Here is a 17,654-nt window from a genome sequence, read left to right on the forward strand (position 1 = left end):
GTCACAGCACAACGGGAATCTAACAGGGGAAGAGGTGAAAGTCATCCTCCCCCTCCCACGACCCCGCCATATCTGCCAAGTGACCCTATGTAGGGGGAACAGTCTCTATTCTGCTCTGTGTCAGTGTGTATCAGGGGTTTTGAGGACAGGTGTCAAATCAATCCATACCTGCCAAATGACCCTATGTAGGGGTAACAGTCTCTATTGTGCTCTGTGTCAGTGTGTATCAGGGGTTTTGAGGACAGGTGTCAATCCATATCTGCCAAGTGACCCTATGTAGGGGGAACAGTCCCTATTCTGCTCTGTGTGAGAAAGAGGAACGGGAAATGAGTAGCTCGGCATCCAACCTTGTGCAAATGGGGTCTTTCATGCTGTCGTGCCTGTTGAGGGACCCTCGTATAAAAAGGCTGAAGGAGAACGACCTGTGCTGGGTGTCCACGCTACTAGACCCCTGGTCTCTATTCTGCTCTGTGTCAGTGTGTATCATGGTCTCTGAGGACGGGGAACAGTCTCTATTCTGCTCTGTGTCAGTGTATCAGGGGCTTTGAGGACAGGTGTCAATGTTAGGTGATTTATGCCCTTTATGGATTAAAAGCAGACTCTGCATCAACTGTGTAATTTTCCATGGGAGTTTTGCCATGGATCCCCCTCCGGCATGCCACAGTCCAGGTGTTAGTCCCCTTGAAACAACTTTTCCATCACTTTTGTGGCCAGAAAGAGTCCCTGTTGGTTTTAAAATTCGCCTGCCCATTGAAGTCAATGGCGGTTCGTGAACATTTGCGGAAGTTCGCGTTCGCCGATCGCGAACCGAAAATTTCGGGTTCGCAACAACACTACCCACCAGAACAGAGTGTATATAAACTTGACATGCTCTTACCACCATAACCACTTCAAATCAATAAAGTGGTTATGGTGGTATGGTAACTCCTTAAAGTGAAACTGTTATAATAGGTTCACCATAAGGGAGTACACAGGTGAATCCATGTATTAAAGGGAGTAAGTGCATAGCTAAAAGCTCAACCTGATAACTACAAACCTGAGCCCTTAACACCTGTGGTTTGGAAACTATTTGAAGGACAAACTTTAAGTTAAATTGGATGGCTACTGAATAATTCACTAGCTCAGCAATAGTTGTATTTTGGCTACTTGAGCCTCAAATCCGCCACTCTGATATAAGCTTAGCAAATGATTCAATACACTTTCCAAATTATTTATCTACAACAATCACCATTACCGTCTATGGGATTTCTTTTTGTAGATAAAACATGTAAAGTTTTTCCAACAGTACTGAATTACTAGTAAAGCATATTAAATCGCTTGAGTCCATGCTATTCGGCGTGCGGCTAGTAATCCTGCTCTTGGTGTTCCAGGTCCTGTCTATGTCTATGGTTCCAGGTTCCTTCTACCATGCCGGAGGGGGCTGGTCTAACACGACGATGACACAAAATGATTTGCCGTCACCGGAAGCGGAAGTGCTGAAATCGCCATATTGATAGTGATACAGCACTGAGCTTTATGCCAGCTCTCACTTTCATTTTGTGGTGTTAGTTTGTCTATAGAAGATGTATATGTCGGCTGCCCCTCAAGCCTACGCTCCGGCCGGCGGTAAAATGGAGTATCATTACACCGGCCCAGTCCAACATCGATTCAGCCCTTACACGTTCAACGGAGGGTAAGAGTCCAGTGTGTGTCCTGTACACCCGGCCGGCCGGTGATTAGCTCCAGCATGGCTGCCGTGCGGGGCTCTGCATGCCACTAATATACAGAGCGTCTCCTGCTGTCCCATCCTCACCATTAGGGGACTCCGCTCTCTGGCTGCTCCTGGGAGTGCGGTACCCCCGGCATGGCACTGCAGACACCCACCGAGCTGGGCGGCCAGTCATGCTCTCACACACACAGTGTATCTCACACACACAGTGATATTCCCTAGTGCTCACTAGCCAGCAAGGTTTCATGGACCTGGCACACTGCATAGAGCGTCATGGTTCCAATGCACACCTTAATGGTTTCTTTACTCTATTAATGGTTACCCCAACCCTATTTAATGTGTTTTAATACAAAGTGCCCTACTGGGCCAACCACCACTCTTTAAGTATAAAGTTATCTCGCATTCAGCACAGGACAGAACTCCCATTGCTGGATTCCACACCCTGACTTCTGACTATTCAGCCTTCCTCTCTTTGATCCAATCAAAACTTTGCTTCACTGTTTTCTGCACAAGCTCTAAGCCAAGAACGAAGGAGAGACCCCCCCCCCCCCCCAAAAAAAAATGGAGACGCACTATATGTTGCCTGCAAGAGGCGAAGCACACTGTGCGCCGCGGACAGACATTTTTTTTGCACAGAATTGACCTTATGCAACCCAGAACTCACAAAATTGCAAATATCTCCAAAATGCAACATTTCAAGCATTCCTACCACCGTGACCACTTCTAAAAGCATAAATGGCCATGGTGGTTGGAGTAACCCTAATGTCACGTCCACTTGAATTGTTGCTTCAGAGGGATGCCTACGTATAGCTAAATTTGCTTATAAACTGCCCAGAGCAATCCCAGTTATAATGTTGGCACTTATAAAAGGAACATTACAGGGTTAGGAATACAAAGCTGTACTGCTATAGTGATTTCCTCTGCATTAAATTTAAGGGCCCCTTTCCTACCTCAATCTAAATAAATAATAGAAAGTTTTGCTAACTTTTTTTTCTCATCACTGAGACCCAATTCGTGTAACCAATCATTCTGCCTCCCGCAGCTTCACGTAGACTCTTTTTTTTTTTTTCGTCAAGTCTAATGCTCTTGATTAAGGAGCAGTGTGAACAAAAAGCTCATCTGCAGCCAGTGTCACGCTCTTCCAATCAAATGGAGGCTAGCTATGAACAGTTTTTCACTCTTTTCTATGAGCAGAAGAGCCTCTCCATAGTTACATTTTTTCCAGCTATCACAGAGCTGTGAGAATTGTCTTCTTCACTCAATTTTAGCACTTGCTTAAAGTGATGACTTTTTATAGAGATTCATTGCATACATTGCTTCTCTATGAGAAGCATTCTGTCAGTGGAGCATGGAAATTGACACACATGCGCGATTGGACTGATCCATAACTAGGCTGTAGGCCAATGTTGTTGTCCTGAAGGAGGTATTGCGAGAAAGTTATGTCATTGCTAACCCAGAGGTAACTAAAACTTGTTGCAGTCCTACAGCCAATGTGTAGCAGAAAGATATGAAGCAGCTCTATACAAATGGTAGTTGATACTCTCAATGAAAAATGTACAAAGTATGAACTTCTGCTTTAGAATAAAAGTGCAGAATGGAAGTCCCAACAAAGCAAGTAAGTGTCAATTTGATGGTGCGAGGGAATTCCTGGCACCATTACCACTAGAGCATTATGCAGTTTGACTATCCCTTTAATGCACACTTTTACTGGTTTGTTTACGTGGTACTGTCTTTAAAAGAAATGTTTATTTTCTTTAATGCATTTGCACAGCTTGTCATTAGTTGACTTGAAACACTGCTTTTACTTTCTTTTTAATCCAGTGTGCATTTTCTTTTTTTTCTTCACAGTACAGTGCTGGCTCTTGCAGGTGATGATTTTGCTCTTGTTGCCTCGGACACAAGACTGAGTGAGGGATACTCCATTCACAGCAGGGATACACCAAAGTGCTACAAATTGTGAGTTACGTAACATATGTAGATGTGTACTGTATACTCTTGAATAAAATAATTATTTTTTGTTTGTTTTTAATGCGAAATATCTAATTTTATTTTCTTGAAGTTTACACATTAAATGAACGCTCTAGCTATAAAAGTGTTTGTGTATCTCTCATCATTGAGACACCTTGAATCCAAAGATTCTCATCGAGAATCATTGGACTCATACTTTACATGCTGATTCCAGACTTCAAATATATTCAGTGATTGAATCTATTTCTGCAGAAAACCCTTAGTGTCTTTCTGACACACTAATATGCATGAGTATTGCAAAACCGTAAGTCTACAGTGCACTGGTATCATGTTATGGTGCACAGACACCTCTTGCTCTCATTAGCGAGTTAAAGTTTGTTAATGGGTTGAGTTCCTATCTGGGATCCACTGGTCATCAGTCACTTCTTTCATTGAGAGACGGAAGGTCCTGCATGAAGCTTACATTTGCTCTCCTGCTATGCAGGGTCAGCTGATAACTCCCAGCAAATTAGCTAAATCTTTAGTTTAAAGGTGCACTCCATGCACCAATGCAACTGTAATACTTTTGATAAATTTTGGCTTCATTAATCTTCTGTATATTTTTTTTGCATGCTCAGTTCTTTATAGTTTTTGCACCAAAAGCCTGCCTCTTTAGCCATGGGCCCTCACTTCAGAAAAAAACTTCCTTTTCAAATGTATGCACACAGCTCAGCCACTGATCGTACTGAATGATCTGAACTACAAAACAACCTGCATTAGAAGGAGAGGACACCCAGAGAGACTACAGTTTTGGATATCACCGCCTCTTTATAATATGACATCTGCAGCCAGTTTGTGAATTTAAAAGCAGCTCAATCAGTGCTGTTGGGGTTGGGACTGTGCTTACATTTGATAAAGAAGTCTTTTGGCATTAAGGGACATTGTTAAGGAGGCAGGCTTATGGTCCAGCGTTTAGCAAAACTTTTATTCGTACGAAAACTAAAGAACCTAGAATACAAGAAAATTTATCATATTAATACAAAAAAAAAACAAGTACTGCGCTCAAACTCCTATCACTCCTGGGTGGCAGCAATGACCATAGTACACATCAGCCCCAATGCATACAGTAAAAACCAAAGAAAAGTTACCTGCGCTCTTCCCAAATCCCTTTGCATATTTAAACAAATGGAGGTATTTAGTTTCTCCAATGTCCATGAGAGACTTTACACAAATATATGATGCTGCACTCAAAAAAATGCTGTTTTATAAAGAAAAATCCTTTTACTTGCCTATTACCAATGGACGATTATATCAAAACAATAAGTGAAATGTACTCAAGGCAAAGTGAGATGTTTAGTAAATAACCAATTAAATTTACAATGTTACAGCACACATTACTGGATACACCCCAATAGAGTCCGACTGTGTCAGTGGTCATAGTGCAGAACGGCACTGTATGATTGAGAGCCCTATGTATAATCAGCTAAAGGTATCCTTCTGGCAGGAGAGATTGTATTGAAACAATATATCTGCTGAAAAAATATTTTCAGAAAATATTTAACTGGAAAAATGAAAATTAAGAAGAGACAAAATATGGAAAAATATAAAAATTGAAAAAGATGTATATACGGTCTCAGTGTGTACACACTAAAAATAGCAAGAAGCGAACATCATAGATATGATATATGGATCTCACCACTTTCTCTGTTGAAGCAAGACCTGGAGAAGATGGAGCTGTTAGAAGCTGTGGCTTATCCAAGTCCATAGATAGCCTTTTGTGCACTCCTCCAGTTAACTGTTTCACAGCTTGAAGTGATGGCTGAAGATTCTCCTGTTCAGTCAAAAGTATGCCTGTACTGGTTATTCCTCTGGAATCGTTGGTAAAGTATTTTACATGAGAGACTTTAGCCCACCTGCCAAATGTATCATATTAATGTATCAAATGCATTAAAGTTGTAGTAGTGCCCGGTGTGTCCCTTTAATGCAAAAAGCTTTCAAGACTCAGAGAAGGCGATAGCCCCTACTAAGTTGTCAAACCGTTGGCAAAGGGGATTTTAAACGCTAGTCAATTTGATGAAGCAATTATTGCTTTCTAGTCCACTTACATTTTTCGTTTAATCACAGTATTCATTCAAGCGGCACTGTCACGCCGAACTTATCTTTCCTCAACCGCTTCCTCTTCTATCCCTCAGGATCTGTTCTTCATTTCTTGCTATCTGCTCTAGTTTTCTTTAAAACCTAACACAAAGTAGGGACTATTATTTTATCTTGTGTATTTTTCCTACGCTTGACCAGCTTTGACCCAGGGGAGGAGCAAAGTCTGCTCTATTTCCTGTGGTCAAAGCAATATCCCCACAATTTGAACGCCGGCGAAACGACCATATTTCGTCCTAACAAAATTAGAACAGTTTGTCCATTTGTGTCAAGACGCAATTCAGGACCTTTGTTCGGTTGGAATTTCATTTAAATTGGGAGCTATCTACTAAAAGGCTGAAAGACCTAAATTAGTCTCTCAGCCAAATTTACTAATACTAAGTAAAGATTACTTAGTAATTAATATGCCCCTACTTGCTATACCGTGAGTAGGGGCATGTCTACTAAACAGTGAGCGCAGCCAGTGGCTGCCAACTGTTGTAAAAAAGACACCCCTACTACTTTAATGAATTGCTCCTTAGTGAGGTACCTATAAAAATAATTAACAGGGGGGCAAACTAAACGGGGGACCTAGTGTCCTCCCTCGGCGGGTGGGACCCTAAGATACAATAGTGGGGGGACCTACTTTCCTGGTCCCCACTCATGAGTGGCAGGTGGTGACCCTAAAATACAAAAGGGGATTATTGTCCACCCCCTAATCCCACCCATAAGCAGCGGGTGGGGGCCCAAGTGACAATTGGGGGGGCTATTGCCCCCCTGCCCAAGGGTGACGGGTAGGGGCTAAATGTACAAATTACCACACCACCCCCCACCCCTATCCAGAGGATCTATATAAACAGGTTTTCACCACTATTTATGACAGGCTTAAGATTCTACCTACATTTGGGAGTTGAACCTTGAAACAACACCGCATTGGTGTTTTAATTGAATTACACTAGTAATAGTGAATTATACTATTTTTGTAAATATTTTCTGTATGGTTTTATGCTGAGGTTTGATGATTCCTTTTTATCTACAAAACTGTGAAATTGAAAAGGGGTAATTACCATTTAAATTTTGTGTCTGAAACACCAGCACTGCACTTTATTGGTGAATGTGTTAATCTAGTATTTAAAAGCTGCACATACTGGAGGGCGGAGCCTGACCACGGAGGTGAACGGACGCACAAGCCTGTAGCTCCGTGCTCACAGCAGCCAAAACGCCTAAAACTCGAAACCCTAACCTCCGAAAACTGACCATAATAGCCCATCGGGTCGACCTGGACAATATGGGGCGCAAATCTAAGCGACCAACGACGGACAAACCCGCACCGGGACTCACTATTGGGGACATGTGGAGGCAAGCGCATGGCGCCAGCGGGCCCAAAATGGCCGTGCTTTCCAGTGGCTGCTCAAACTTCTCGGATGGGCTGTCTGACGACGCTGATGATTACCTACCCATGCCTGCATCGGCTCCCTCACAAGCACCGAAACACACCAAAGCAGGGTCTGACTCCTCACCTGTGACCACAGAGGTCCTCAAGACACTGCTAGCAGACCTACAAAGAAACATCTTGGCGGACATCACGGCGGTATGCACTGACCTGCAGGGGCTGACGGGCCGCATAGGGGCCCTAGAGGGAACTTCCCATACCAGCACCCAACAAATTGCCAAACTCCACCTAACCGTACAAGACCTGCAGCAGCAGACCGTGTTACAAGACCGCGGCCCTAGAGGACTCACGGAGACGAAATAACCTCAAACTCAGGAGTCTCCGACGACCTCTCTGAGCAGGAAATGCCACACTTCTTGAGACGCATGCTGGCGGCCCTGCTGCCACAGAGGCAGAGGAAAGCCATCATACTGGACAGATTCTTCCGACTCCCTAAACCCAACAAAGCGCCAGCAACAGCCCCCAGGGACTTGATAATTACTGGGAATGATAGAGCAGCGGTACTCACAGCACTACGGGACAAATCCCCCCCCCCCCCTCCGCTTCGAAAATGTGGCGATATCATTGTACGCCGACCTATCGAGTGGCACGCTGGCATGGAGATCGCTCCGACCGCTCACCTCCCTACTCCAACAACGGGGGACTCAATACCGCTGGCACCAATCCCACAAGCTAATGGTCAAGCAAGGAAGCGAAACGTACTACATTCAAGACCTCCAGAGCTCAACAACGCTACTACGCGAGATGGGCCTGTCCATGGACTCACTGACACAACAGGGAGTACGCAACACCACCTCAACCCACACCTGGGATCCAGCAAGAACCACCATTTTCATCCCCCAAGGAAGAACACCCGACTCCTATGCAGCTGTCACTACATGAAGGGCGACACAAATGACCCACGGGCCGAGACTGCGTGTTTGGACACTACCCATGGTTTTACTGACCCCTCTTATTCACGGATATGACAACACCATTTTACTGTTGTAAAGGTTGTACCCCATTCTTTCCCCCTACGATACCCTGCCTAGCAAGCGGACACACCACAGACCCGTCTGCCAACACATGGCAAAAGATACTACCAGACATGGTAACTCCTACACCGGGAGGACCGACATACACCACGCTCACTCCACTGTCACCTCATCGCCCCTGCAATCATTCACTCACTATATGCTCAGCAACAACACTTACTGCAACCACATTTCTCTATGCCATCGAAAATAAACCAAAGCTGGGCAACAGTACAGAGGGAGGGAATTCAACGGTTTCATGTCTCATGGTAATGCATAATATGCTCCGTGTCCATATAACTATAAGTTACACTCAGTATACAGGGGACACCTAGCCTGCAACTTATTACCTGTACTTTTGTATAACCCTGTAATATTATCTCTGAACTACAATGTTCTAGGCAGTATGTATAGCCTGTCAGTGTTTTTCTTATTTTTTTTTTTAGTTTGCCGGTCTCGGTCTCTGTCCTCTGACTCACGAGAGCTGAGTTCTATACTGAAAACGCATACACTAGTATTGGCAGGCTGGGCAGTACTGTACTCTAGTTGAGTCGAGTTACACGCCTCTAATGACTGTTTTAATTCTGTAACCTCCTACACTTAACCTTAACCTAAACCTACCGTACAATCCATATATTGGAGAGCTACACAGGATTACCACACCTACACTGCAACATCTAGTTAAAATTACTACTTACAGCCTGCTCCATAACTCCTACAGCCAGTCTTAGTTTAACACGACGTAGCAGGTTTTCTCCTACTGGCTTGGTACTAACTTGTTTCACGAAAACACAAGAGCAGTTAGATACTATGACAGGCGAGGTCAGATCAATATATCAGTGCAAATCTTTAACCTGACATTAACCTCTACTGTTCCCAAACTACGACGTAGATCTTTGAACCACACTAATATTACTGTTTACCCTTGATATGTATAGTCAGTCTCACAATATATTATAAAATGTGCAATGTTATTAGATGCCATAACCCTGTATACCTGTTGATCAGTTGGCTGGCAATAGCTATCGTGGCATTGCTTGTCTCTATGTATTATTTATAACTCTGCACGAAAAAAAAAGAATAAAAAAAAAAAAAGCACATACTGATTACTTGTTTCATGACCACTTCTAAAAGCTGAAATGATCATGGAAACTAGAATAATCCTTTATCTACTGTAAAGAATAATGATGCTACATCTAAGTAACAGGAGAAAATAAAATTGGTAATTACCTTTTAAACTTTCTGTCTAGGTGCCTGCCTGCCTCCGATCGCACGAGAGGTGTTTTTCCTCACCTTTTTTCCCGTGACCGTTTCTCCGTGGCTGGTCCTGCCTAAATGCCTGAAATAATCAGTCGCTATGATCTCCGCTAAGGAAGGATATCAAGCATGCGCAGCAAAAGAAATAGCATCTCCATGGGAAACATTCAGCGCCTCCATACAGAGCGTGGAGACGCTGAATGTAGCTGAAAACCACCAAGTACTCTCTAGTGGCCATCTGAGTGACTGTTACTAGTCAGAAATGTAAACACTGCCTTTTCTCTGAAAAGGCAGTGTTTACATTGAAAGGTCTGCAGGTACATGCTATAAACACCAGAACAACTACATTAAGCTGTAGTGGTTCTGCTGTCTATAATGTCCCTGAGCATTGCATTTTTTAAAAAAAAATTTTTTTTTTTAATGAAAATTAAACTTAATTAGTTTGGCTCCTAGATTCTAAACAAATCTGGCAAGCCATGGTAATGTCTAAAAGGCAAATAACAGACCAGTGACAAGCTCATAACTACTGCTACAGAAGATCACAGTAGCATACAGTGATGAAATGGCTTGGCCAATTAAAGTTTTTAACTTTCAAAGGACATATATGGTACTACAGTGCAATAATTGTTAACCATAAAAATTTTCAGATCACTAATTTTTTTTTAAATAAAAGAAAATTAACCACTGTGGTACAAGCAGTTTGACGCTGCTGCACTGCTACATAGGATCAAGGCAACAGTGATAAAATATTTAGTAGAAATATATTTTTAACTTTAGTGCAATATAGTGCACTGACACTGTCAGAAATGATCAGTACAAAAGACGGGCAAAAATATAGGATCAAAAGTAACAAAAAAAAAACTTTACAGTGCCAGAGGCTGACAACATTGCCATAGATGATCACGGTAAGAGTGATCAGATAGCTAAAATAATCGTTCAACTTAAAAAAACAAAGGGGGGGGGGGGGGGGAGAAATGTGATTCACAGAACTACAAAATGAACCCCTATAACACCAGTGAGTCTCTACAGATGAGTACTGCAGTAGCTGATCTTCATTTACACTGGTGATCAGTAAGGAAAAGAGGAAAATATAACTTTAAATTTTATATATTTCTAGCACTGGATACATTGGAGCACTTTGACACAAGTCTCTGCTCCTCTGTATCAAACTAGCAAGTGAAAATTAGAGCGAGATGCAAAGTAAGATGTGCGCAATGTGGTTGAGGTGATTGGCTTTCACAGCAATCACTTGCTACTAACACAGACTACTGGTTTGTCAGCTCATTCTCTCAGCCAAGTAGCGTCGCGGCTGCCTGGCAGCACTCCATGCTTCCTGAAAGTGAAATTTCAGAAGCTAGATTTAGCCTTGGCGGGGAGCGCAGATCGGTGCTGGAGGCAACTTTGGGGTTAAGCCAATCGAGAAAGATTTATCCCTTATGAGGTAAGACTACGCTGGGTGCATCCTGACACCAGAACAACTTCATTTATATGAATTTGTTATGGTGCCTGGAGTGTTCCTTTAGTCTTCAACTGCATTTTTTTTCTTTCTTGGTTAAGTAATCCGTTTTTAGATGCACCCCTACTCCTTTTCCATTTCCCTTTTTCTTTTTTTCCACCCAGTCATTCCTGTACACAATTGTGGGTCATTTACCTATTTTTAATTGCATTTTTCAGAACTGACAAAACTGTTATTGGATGCAGTGGATTCCATGGGGACTGCCTTACACTTACAAAAATAATTGAAGCTAGGCTAAAAGTAAGTTTCGTGTTTGATCAAAATTACTTAAGAAGTATCTTAACATTGTCTGTTATTTTTGGGTTTTACCTTGTTTATCATTTATTAAAATACATTGCTTACCAATATATTTATTCTTGTAGTTTATAATTCGTGTTATAGAACACTCTTTATTTAAAAAAAAATAAAAATTTAAATAATCAATTTTGAAAAACCATAATAATCTTTGCTTAACGCATTTGTCTTGTCTTTTAAATTTAGATGTACAAGCATTCAAACAACAAGACGATGACTAGTGGAGCCATTGCAGCAATGCTGTCAACCATTCTTTACTCGCGACGCTTTTTTCCTTATTACGTATATAATATAATTGGGGGCCTTGATGAAGACGGTAGGAATGTGTCACATAATTGTTAAACTAAGAATACATATTCAATGACATCTGTTGTGGAACACACATAAAAAAAAACCAACACAACTTAGAATTTGTTGGTAGGTTGTGTGTGTTAGTATTATTTTTTTCAGTCATGTGTGCTCTCAGTGTGAACATTGTTAATCATGATCTGGTACAAAGAATGAATGACCCATATATCATATTTTTTGCCTGGACCTGGAATATATATTGGAGGCCTGAAAGAAAAGTGGTTAATCTTTCATTTTGTCCCTGATCTTTCAGTGCTTCCATATTGACAAAGAAACACAAAGGTTTTACAACTTACTGCATGAATGACGCCATCATTTAAAAATGTTTAGATGTGTTTTCCTATTTTGCTCAGAATCCACTTAACTTGAATTAATTTACCACAAACTTAAATATTGCATGAATATATATGCGGCATAAAAAAAATATTCATTTCATGCTGAATAACCCCTGGAATGTACCTTAAATACAAAAATTATCTTTAGATAGATCTTTCATCCAAAAGCATTCTATTAAAAATCTTAAGTAAAAAAAAAATCAAATGTATATATTTTTAAATTCTTTGTGACTCTAAACACACCTCTGCATTCATGCACACATACTACATATATAATCATTAATGCTCTGCATATAAATATCTACACAATCTTGTGTATATAAAGAACTTGACACAAATGCACTCATGAATTCATAAACAAACTCCGAACATTCATGCTTTTTTCATATAAGGCCTAACTAGCAGTATCAGTTCAGTTGTGTATATTACACGAACACATTACCAGTGTAACATTTTAGAATACCTACTTTTTGTCAAGTTTATTGAAATTCAAACTGTTCAAGTCCAGTGAACAACCTGTAATGTTATAAAAGTAAGTTAAGTCAGTAAGTTATTAAAAACACATTGAGACATTAAGCTTAAACAAAAAAGGCCACTTTCATTTAAAAACTGAGCTGTTTTCAAAACTTTTGACGGGTGTTTTCTGTATGGTGTTTTTTAGTTGTAGTACAGTACAGGAGACACCGTATGTTCGGCTGATTGCTACTTCCCTTCAGCACTGTGATCATAATGGAATTTGTAATATTTAAAAAAAAAAAATTCCCTGCTCACTTACATGGGGTTGTCTAGGTTAATCAGGGCAGCCCTGCCATATCTCGTATTGAAAGCATGTATTTTTCAGCTTTCAAGAATGCTTCTCAGAGATTATATTCAGGTGCCATTTTATAACTGGTATGTCACTGTGCATGGAAATATGTATATTTGCCCGGTCTGGCAAATAGATTTGAAATCTTATGGAAGCTATGGCTTTTATATGTTCAGTTGTTAATATTTTATATAATAGTTTAATCCTTTTAAGTGCACTATTAAAAAAATACCTTGAATGCAAATTATGGAATCAAGACAATTGACTAAAACTATTTTAATTCACCCCCCCCCCCCCTTTTATTCTCAAAGGTAAAGGAGCAGTCTACAGTTTTGACCCTGTTGGATCATACCAGAGAGATACCTATAAAGCGGGTGGGTCTGCAAGTGCTATGCTCCAACCCCTACTTGATAACCAGGTACGCAATGTAGATATTCTAACAAAAAGTTAGAACAAAAGTTCTAAGTTATAACAAAAAGTGCTTATTGAGGCACATTGTGTGTGTGTGTGTATGAATTAAGTGTGGTGTTCTTACCAGGGTGGACAAAAATGGACCATTAAAAAAAAATAAAAAATTACTTGTACACTTACACGTTTTTATATATATATTTATCACCCATTGCACAGCGCTACAGAATCTGATGGCGCTATATAAATAATAAAATAATAATCATTAATAATAAACCCATAATTTTAATTTCTGATTTATTATTACATTTCTTTTTTTTTTTTTAAATTCTTTATTTTGTTTGTGCAAATATTCAACAGACGAGTTTGCTCTGCCAAAACAGCTGAAGCAAACCAGATGGTTCACAGAGAGAAATAACATTATGGCATGGGAAGCATTGCACATTTTTTGGTTTACCTGAACAATAGATGTATATAGTATGGTGCAAGAGGGAGACGTCTGTGTTCATTTTGTCTGCTAGAGTGTCTGTGAGTTGAAATTTTATGTTGTAGACCGGATTAATTGGCATTAGAGAGGTGGGTTGCCAATGGGTTGCATACAGTGTGGCTAGTATAAGAGGAAGGTAATCCCGTGGCTTGGGTACATGTCCCTTCCCTACGTAGGGGGGGAGGGGGGGAGGGTTTGTCGTGTGTGTAGTCTACAAGTAGGTGACTGGACGGTCAAAAAAAGAGAGGATAAGAGGACTGTCATGCGCGTGTCTGCATGGTGGTGTTGTGACCCCGCGTGGGTGTCTCAGTTTGAGTGGCATTGTAGTGCCGCTGTCCCGCTCCGTGCCCCATCAGGCTAGCAGTGTGTACCGTGGGTGGCAACCAGAGAGGCAGTCAGTGGTAGTAGGCAAGAAAGTGAAACAAAATAAAACACATGGCAAGAAAAGTAAAAAATTAAACAATAACAGTGCAACAATCTTTTGGAGTGGCAGTCCAGCTCAATGCTTGAGGGTCTACCGGGGTGGTACAAGTTGCCCCTTTGGCAGGGTACTGGAATAGTGGAGGATCACTGATCTTGGCACTCCTAAGTCCCCAGTCCAGTGGAAGAGTAGGGTTTTGTCGCTCTTGGTACAAAGTCTCTTATCGCGGCCGGGTCCACCTGTGCCAGGGAGCTGGTCCCCATTCTGTTGTTCAGCGGTATGTTCAGCGTTTGTAGGTGGCTCTCCAATTCTTGGTATGCTTCTTCCCGGAGGGTGGTATCTTGGGCCGTGATTATGATAGTACGGGAAGGGCCCCACCTATAGGGCACATCGCTTGCCCGGAGGTGTTGGAGTAGTGGTCTTAAAGATTGGCGCCATAGGAGTGTATTCCGCGAGAGGTCTGGAAATAGGAGCAGCGAGGCCCCCTCAAAAGTAATCGGGGTTTTCCCCCTCACCGCTGCCAGCAGTAAGGCTTTGTCCTGCAGAGAACCGAACCTGAGGATGAGGTCCGGGGTGGCGGTCGCTGGTGCACTGGTGGGCTTGGGGAGGCGGAACATGCCATCCAGCCTCAGGTTTTTTTTGCCTGCTTCGGAGGGAGGTGGGCCGCAATGAGGCGCCTAACAAAATGTGGTAAGTCAGTTTGGTCTATTTTTTCCGGCACCCCCCTGAGCTTCAGGTTGTACCTGCGCCTCTGGTCCTCAAGTGTGTCCAGCTTGCGGTCGATCAGCGTTCGGTGCTTGTCCAGGTCTGCAAAGCTCTTTTCCAGAGCTGCAATCCGGCCCTCGTGTGTGGTCTGTACAGCCTCAACTTGGGCCAGCTGTGCGGTCGTGCGTTCCACGGCCTTTCTGAGGGGGGCCAGGTCTCCCGCTAGATTTGCGCGGAGTTCCGCCAGCATCTCCTTAAGTAGTGCTGCCGTGACCGGTTCTCTGTCGGCAGCAGCGTCCTGTGAAGTGCTGCACCGTTTTGCCGCCTGAGCTGGCCTGTCCGCTGGGGCTATAGCCATGTCGTCGGAGGAGAAAGAGGTTCCTTCATCCTCCAGCGCCATCTTGCTCCATGCGGCTCTCTGAGCTCCGGAACAGGTCCCCAATATCCCGACTCTGTGGGCTCCTGTCTGGCCGAGATTTCTTGTTCTTGCGGCCCATATTCAGTTGTGCGGTCTATGAGGTACAATCTGGGAATTTTTGGGGTCTCTTTGCTGGTATTTTTGCCCGTTTTCGTGTGAGTTTGAGCGGAGCACAGCAAGCATGCGACCGTCCAGGTTCACCGCTAGGCTCCGCCCCCCCTATTACATTTCTGATATGACGTGTGATATGTATTAGGGTTTTTTCTCCTGATTTCTATTGTGACTGTAGAGGGTGTGGGAGCATTAAACCTATACCTGTAAAATTTTAAATAAATATACTTCCCATCTAAAGTAATAAGCGCCTTGACTGATATTGCATAGCCATCCATTAATCAGGGGTGGGGAAACCAGGTGTCCCAAAATAAATTGGCCCCAAGGGCATGGAGGGTGGACAGTGATTTGTCCACCCCTTCCACAAATCTTTAAATTGGGGCATTGACAGTTCGCTGTTTAGCATGGACACCACAACATGCGGCATGGGGGAGGTATAAATGATGATTTTTTTTTTTTATTCTCCCCCTTGCCATGCTGAACAAATTTCAGAATGACATCGAACAAAAAAAAAACTGATAGGCGAGCCATTCAGTCATGCTAATTCTGACTAAATTACCAAAAAATTTTTTGTCATTCTTCCGAATATGAATACAGAAGTCTTTTATCTAGTAGTTCCCTCTGTAACTCATGTTGTCCACTAGAGAGCAGTCTATCCCAAGGAATAATGTTTGTACCTAATACCTGGGATTGTAGTACATCCTATTTTAAAGCTGCACACTTTTCTTAAAATGTAACTGCAAATAAATAAATTAATCTTTGCGATTGACAATAACTGTTCATTTTTTTTTTTATTTCAATTTTTTTAGATTGGGTACAAGAATATGCAGAATGTGGAACAGCTACCATTAACATTGGAGAAGGCGATACAGCTGGTCAAAGATGTCTTCATATCAGCAGCTGAGAGAGATGTATACACAGGAGATGCTCTTAAAATAAGTATTGTTACCAAGGATGGCATAAAAGAAGAGACAATGTCTCTGAGGAAAGATTAGTTGATAACTGATGTAATTAAAGTAACAACTCATTTTATATATATTTTTAAGTACATACAGATAATTGGTAAATAAACATCATTGGAGGATTTTTTTTTTTGTTTGACCTTTTGTGTAATTAGTGCTCAGTGGGCATACAGCACTTTTTGTTATGTTGGCCTGTCTCATAATTAAAACACTGTATTGGAACAAAGAAGCTTAAAATTGTGTTCACTTTTATTAATCATTTTACATTTATATTCCGCAGGGGGGTTGCTTTATAAGGGTTCTCAAATGTCCCTTGTTCATCTTCTAAATACAACTTTTATTTGTCAATAGGTCAACATTGCAGTTTAAGATATAATCTTTCCTGATGAAAGTGTAGATTTTATTTTTTTTAAATTCTTTTTTTGTCGTGCATAGTAATAACATAGCTGATCCTGCAATGTTCCAACAGCACATGTAGGTTTAAGGTGAAACATAACATAGTGAAACGTTACTGTTTATCAGCATTTTGATTAGACTGCATATTTTAAGAGTGGATAGGTAGAAGAGTGAACCAAGACATTTTTCTTAAAGGTACATACGAGTAATAGATACATGCATATCTAAAAATGTCAAGAGTCAATTAGACTTGCTTATGGTCAGGATGTCAGTGGATGAGTTAGAGCCTTTTGCTATAAAACAGGGTGTTCAGATCGACATATTAGTTATGGGAGACCTAGCTTAGAGAAAAGAAAAGCTGGTCATGTGGGGCTATGCTTGGAATATAACAGGCTTAATGTCCCACTGGTTAACGTTGGAGCAGGGTAATGATCACCACCGGAGTGTCTCTGGGGAAGTCACGCTGTTCCACGGGTCCAGCTTCAGTGTGTTGCTAGTGGCGGCCTGCTGGATCTTCAGATCTCACTTGCTTGTGCCTCCGACCTGGTTGTGGTAAGAGCTGAGTCTCGATGGGAGGGGGAGTCTGGAGCGTATCACACCGCCAGCCCTCTGCTCTGCATGAGCTGACCGCTTGTGCCCTCAGCTCTGGTACTGACCTGTGTTACTCCTCCTTCCCTCTCTCCTCCTCTTCAGCAGATTCCAGGTGGGACATCTGAGATCACTGTCCAGAACAGTGCAATTCTAGGAACTACTAAATTACTGCACAGAACCCTTAGACTCCAAGGCCTCTGGTAGAGGACCTGAGAATGACACACACCCACACCACATATCTATCTATTTCCATCGATCTACATATACACACATACATCCATGCCACCCAGGAGGGGTAAGAAAATATTTTATACACTTTTTATTATTTCCATAAAGCATACTTCAA

At 41.9% G+C, this 17,654-nt stretch overlaps 1 protein-coding gene across 1 annotated transcript; it reads left to right on the forward strand.

The window, feature by feature from the left end:
* Positions 1 to 1,461: 1,461 nt before the first annotated feature.
* On the forward strand, positions 1,462 to 16,550 carry LOC134585772 (proteasome subunit beta type-1). Its single transcript, XM_063441236.1, has 6 exons — positions 1,462 to 1,672; positions 3,557 to 3,664; positions 11,186 to 11,267; positions 11,508 to 11,637; positions 13,121 to 13,227; positions 16,169 to 16,550. The coding sequence occupies exons 1-6, from the start codon at positions 1,563 to 1,565 to the stop codon at positions 16,352 to 16,354; spliced, it is 723 nt and encodes a 240-aa protein (XP_063297306.1). The 5' UTR covers positions 1,462 to 1,562; the 3' UTR covers positions 16,355 to 16,550.
* Positions 16,551 to 17,654: the final 1,104 nt, after the last annotated feature.

Source organism: Pelobates fuscus, chromosome 2 (genome assembly GCF_036172605.1).
Source record: "Pelobates fuscus isolate aPelFus1 chromosome 2, aPelFus1.pri, whole genome shotgun sequence".
NCBI classification, from domain to species: Eukaryota; Metazoa; Chordata; class Amphibia; order Anura; family Pelobatidae; genus Pelobates; species Pelobates fuscus.